The sequence below is a fragment of the Rhinopithecus bieti genome, unplaced genomic scaffold (assembly GCF_001698545.2).
Source record: "Rhinopithecus bieti isolate Rb0 unplaced genomic scaffold, ASM169854v2 scaffold_574, whole genome shotgun sequence".
NCBI classification, from domain to species: Eukaryota; Metazoa; Chordata; class Mammalia; order Primates; family Cercopithecidae; genus Rhinopithecus; species Rhinopithecus bieti.
Window position 1 is genome coordinate 5,694,349 of NW_016803605.1, and position 5,058 is coordinate 5,699,406.

General features: G+C 44.0%; 1 protein-coding gene across 1 annotated transcript in view; it reads right to left on the reverse strand.

Annotated features, from left to right (window-relative positions):
* The window catches only part of CCDC62 (coiled-coil domain containing 62), a 61,687-nt gene that overhangs the window by 40,703 nt on the left and 15,926 nt on the right, over window positions 1-5,058 (reverse strand). Inside the window, exons 4-5 of the mRNA XM_017888996.1 lie at window positions 4,700-4,801; window positions 2,215-2,386 (exon numbers count right to left, since the gene is read on the reverse strand). Coding sequence (XP_017744485.1) covers window positions 2,215-2,386; window positions 4,700-4,801 — 274 coding nt within the window. The remainder of the gene's footprint in view (window positions 1-2,214; window positions 2,387-4,699; window positions 4,802-5,058) is intronic.

Consider the following 5,058-nt stretch of genomic DNA (forward strand, 5'->3'; position numbering starts at 1 on the left):
AAAAAAAAAAAAAAAAAAAAAAAAATCTGCTTGTATCATTTCTCAGTGAAAAGCCTTGCTACTGCCCTGAGGATGAAATCCAAACTCATTTCCGCAAACTGCGGAGCCCAGCGTGACCTGACCCGCCCATCTCCCCACTGTCCTTCCCTCCTTTCCTTCTGTTCCTTGAATATGTCTGTGGTATGAGAAGAAACAGATTTGGTTTTTGTCCTCTGCTCCTGGAACAGAGCTCCTAAAACCTGTCGAATTTCCTAAGTGACAGAAGCATCTTTTGTCATTCGTAAAGAGCCCCAGTTGATTATACCAGAGCACATGCCAACGAGGTGACTCAGGGTAGAGCCCCTACGTGGCCTCAGGATGCAGCCAGTCACCAGAAACACCAAGTGAGGAGAGGGCTGGAACCTGCAGTCCCACTTGTGGACCTCCAGGAAGTGGAGGGAGGGCTGGAGACTGAGCTCTATAAAAATTATTTCTTTTTTTTTTTTTTTTTTTGAGACAGGATCTTGCTCTGTTGCCTAGGCTGAAGTGCAGTGGCACGATCTTGGCTCACTGCAACCTCCACCTCCTGGGCTCAAGAAATCCTTCCACTTTGCCTCCCAGGCAGCTGGGACTACAGGATCACACCACAATGCCTGGCTAATTTTTTGTAGAGACAGGGCTCTGCCATGTTATCCAGGCTGGTCTTGAACTCCTGGCCTCGGGTGATCTGCCTGCTTTGCCCTCCCAAAGTGCTAGGATTACATGTGAGCCATCATGCCCAGCCATTATTTTTCTTTTCTTAAATAAAAAAGTTTTAAGCTGGATGCAGTGGCTCATGCCTATCATCCCAGCACTTTGGGAGGCCAAGGTGGGTGGATCATGAGGTCAGGAGTTTGAGACCAGCCTGACCAACATGATGAAACCCCGTCTCTACTAAAATACAAAATTAGCCAGGCATGGTGGTGGGTGCCTGTAATCCCAGCTACTCGGGAGGCTGAGGCAGGAGAATTGCTTGAACCTGGGAGGCGGAGGTTGCAGTGAGCTGAGATCACGCCATTGCACTCCAGCCTGGGCAACAGAGCGAGACTCCATCTCGAAAAAAAAAAAGTTTTAATATTGAATTTATAAAATGTTTATAATATATAAATATTGACAGAACAGACTTCTTTCTAGTTGAATATTTTACCTCGGTATATATAAACATTGAATAAATACCAAATACCTAGAGTGTAGCCCTGATGCTGTGCTATTAACAGTACACTGAAAAAGAGAAGCAGAGTCTGTTCCTGCTGCCAAGGGGATGACAATATGATTATGGTTTTAGCTGAAGCTACAAATGGAGATAAGACTTATGGCTAACCATAGGTCAGGGCATCATAAGGACAACACTTTCAAATGCTGAATCTTTTAAGTTAAATCAGCAAAGATTGGCTGGATGCGTTGGCTCACGCTTGTAAATCCCAGCACTTTGGGAGGCCAAGGCAGAGGGATTCGCCTGAAGTCAGGAGCTCCAGTCTAGCCTGGCCAACATGGCGAAACTCTGTCTCTACTGAACATCCAAAACTTAGCCAGGCATGGTGGTGGGTGCCTGTAATCCCAGCTACTCGGGAAGCTGAGACAGGAGAATAGCTTGAACCCGGGAGGTGGAGGCTTTGGTGAACCAAGATTGCTCCACTGCACTCCAGCCTGGGTGACAGAGTGAGACTCTGTCGAAAATAAATAAATAAATTGGCAAAAATAAAACTTCCTAATTTCAGAATCAGAAGTTTCTGCCCTCACCATGGGAAGAAATGCCCAGGCTAGCCTGCTAGCAAGGAGAAGATGAAACGTGAGGCAGAACTGCCCAGATGGGAAGCTCAGTGAGGCCCAATGGTAATCAGTCAACTCCCATTTGCCTCTAGACACGTGGGTTTAATAAATGCTAGGACTGTCTGCCACTGAGATACTGATGTTGTCTGCAACAAAGCATGTATCAGCAATAACTAATGGTACAGCCACCTCAACTAAGGCAGGATTACTTTAAAATATGACATTCTGCAGTTTTCCCCGACTCTGTTATTTATCTTATGAGACACAAATTGCAGCATAATCCTATATAAATGAAATGGATATTTCACATTAGGGCCTAAAGCCAGGAATTGATCTACTTGCAAGCATAAGATTAAGTAAACCCAAATGAAGAAATACATTACCAAGATAATACACCTGTATCTTAAATGTAGGTCTCTTCCTTACCTTTTAGTTTACTGACTTCAATCTTAAGTGCCTTCAATTTCTGCTTATAATCTTGCTTTTCTTTCACAATACAAGTCTCCGCCATCTTGGCGTCACGTAGGGCATGCTCCAGCAATTTAAATTTACCCGAACAGTCTGCAATGTGATTGACTGCCTCAATAATATCTTTGTCCTAAAAACCAAATTTGAAAACGGTTATTCTACATTCTTAAATTCCAATTAACCAAAAAGAAAAGATAATACTAAGATCCGACTGTGTGCCAGGTTCCATTCTAAGCACTTTTCGCGTATTAACTCATTTAATCTTTACAGTAACTCTATGAGGAGGTACTATTGCTCTTGCCAAGTGACAGACGAGTCGACAGAAAGGCTATGTTCCTTGCCCCTGGTTATACAGCTAGTTAGTTGTGGAGCCACCATTTGAACCTAGCTGGTTGCCTCAGACACTATGTACCGAACCACGACCCCTTACTCTCTCTCAGAAAGTTATAGTCAGACCATTCCATTACCTAAGAAACTATAATAGCAACAAGAGGGTAGGTGGCCCCTGGATAGGAAACTCATCCTCTGGATTATATAGGTCGGTCTAACGGCCCACCATTCCCTCCCATTTTCCAGCTTGTTAAAAATGACAGACTCCACAACAACATCATTCCAAACCTACCAAATTAGAATCTCTTAATTGCTGAGGCAGTTTTAGTTACCAAAAAAGGTATCTGCTTCTTGGAAAGCAACTCAAACAACATCTAAAAGTATAAAAATAAGTAAAAGTTCTATCCCTTCCCCACTCGCCTGGAATAACTGTTATTAAGAGGTTTTACCCCGACTGAAGTCTAAGCATTTCTGCTACAGCATCGTAAACGCATGCCTGAAAAATCACATTGTCTACACATCTCGCACTAGGACTCACAGAATAAAAGGGTTGGGGCAGGCCATGCAAAAACCCATGGAACTTTGTGACCAGGCCAGTAGCAAAAAATAACAGTTCTAATAAGTACAGGAACACAGTTCAGTTAACACCAGGAGAGACCAACAACAGTCAATCCCTTTCAGCCTGAAACCTGGACTCCTACTTACTCCTTTGATAAGGATGTCCTGGAGGGCATCTGCTTCTAATGGAAACCATTTTCATCAGATAAAATCTCTCAGTCTAGGAACACAGTCTTTTTTTTCGGATGAAGTCTTGCTCTGTCGTCAGGCTGGAGTGCAGTGGTATGATCTCGGCTTACTGCAACCTCCGCCTCCTGGGTTCAGGCAATTCTCCTGCCTCAGCCTCCCGAGTAGCTGGACTACAGGCGTGTGCCACTACGCCCAGCTAATTTTTGTATTTTTAAAAATAGAGGTGGGGTTTCACCATGTTAGCCAGGACGGTCTCAATCTCTTGGCTTTATGATCCACCTTGCTCAGCCTCCCAAAGTGCTGGGATTACAGATGTGAGCCACTGTCCCTGGCCTTCTTTTTTTTTTTTTTTTTTTGAGACAGAGTCTTGCTGTGTCACCCAGGCTGGAGTGCAGTGGTGCAATCTCGGCTCACTGCAACGTCCACCTCCCAGCTTCCAGGGATCCTCACACCCCAGCCTCCAGAGTAGCTGGGATTACAGGCGTGCCACCATGCCCAGCTAATTTTTTTGTATTTTTAGTAAAGACGGGTTTCACCATGTTGGCCAGGCTGATCTCGAACTCCTGACCTCAAGCAATCCACCCGCCTCAGCCTCCCAAAGTACTGGGATTATAGGTGTGAGCCACTGCACCCAGCCTCCAGGAGCACACCTTTCCTAATACACCCACTGTTTTAATGGTGGGGGAATGCCTTGGCAGCACCTTCACACATACCTACAGCTTTGCCAGAGTTTGCTATGATGGAAACCAGAGAGGTTGTTGAAGCCACTAAACTGGCTACTACTTGACAAAAGACATGACTGTAGATTTTAATATTTTCTATTTAATTTTAAGAGCACTTGCCCCAATCACTTCAAAACAATGTGCTGAGAAAAATCACATCTTTACTAGGGTAAGCATTTCATTATACCAATATCGTTCCCTTAAATACCAGTTGTCAAAGACACGCATAACAGCAGGAGACTGTGTATCGTTGTATATTGCATGTTAGTGACTATATCAACTGCTCGATTGCAAATGGTTTTTCTCTCCATTAAAAAAATTATCAAGCAATCTAATTGCCAATAACTCCACGAGACCTAATAATGGATCCCCGGGGAGAAAATAAGTTAATTCAGACCCGCCAGCCCATGGAATGGGCCTTGGAGACAGAAGACCAGAAGCAGAGTCCTGCCTCCTTTCTTCATGCCTTGGGAACATCATTTTAAACTTGTTTCTCTCATTTCTAAATGAGCGTTTTAAAAACAAGAGCAACAGTGATTGGTAGCTTCACATTTCTGGGATGCTAGGGACTTAGGTAAGATAATGAATATGAATATAAACCACCAAGCACTCTGGCAAATGGAAGAATTCTTATTTTTAATTACCTTTAGCTTTATCATGGTCGTGAGAGCTTGTTCTCGAGCTTGTAACTGTCCTACCTGAGCAGAAAGTTCCACTAATGTGTTGCTGAGAGTTTCGTTTCTAGCCTACAAGAAAACAACACAGATGATACTGCTTGAGTCCTTTTAAAGCTTTCACTACGCTCGCTAGCCATAGTCTGTGCTTATTTCTCCATTTTGTTTTTTCCTTGCTTGACTCGTTAGTAACAGAAAAAGAGTTGGTAATGAAGTGGGCTAATAAAACCCACATTGTTTTAGTAACAAAGTGGGGTAAGAAAGCAGTCATCGGCCGGGCGCGGTGGCTCAAGCCTGTAATCCCAGCACTTTGGGAGGCCGAGGCGGGC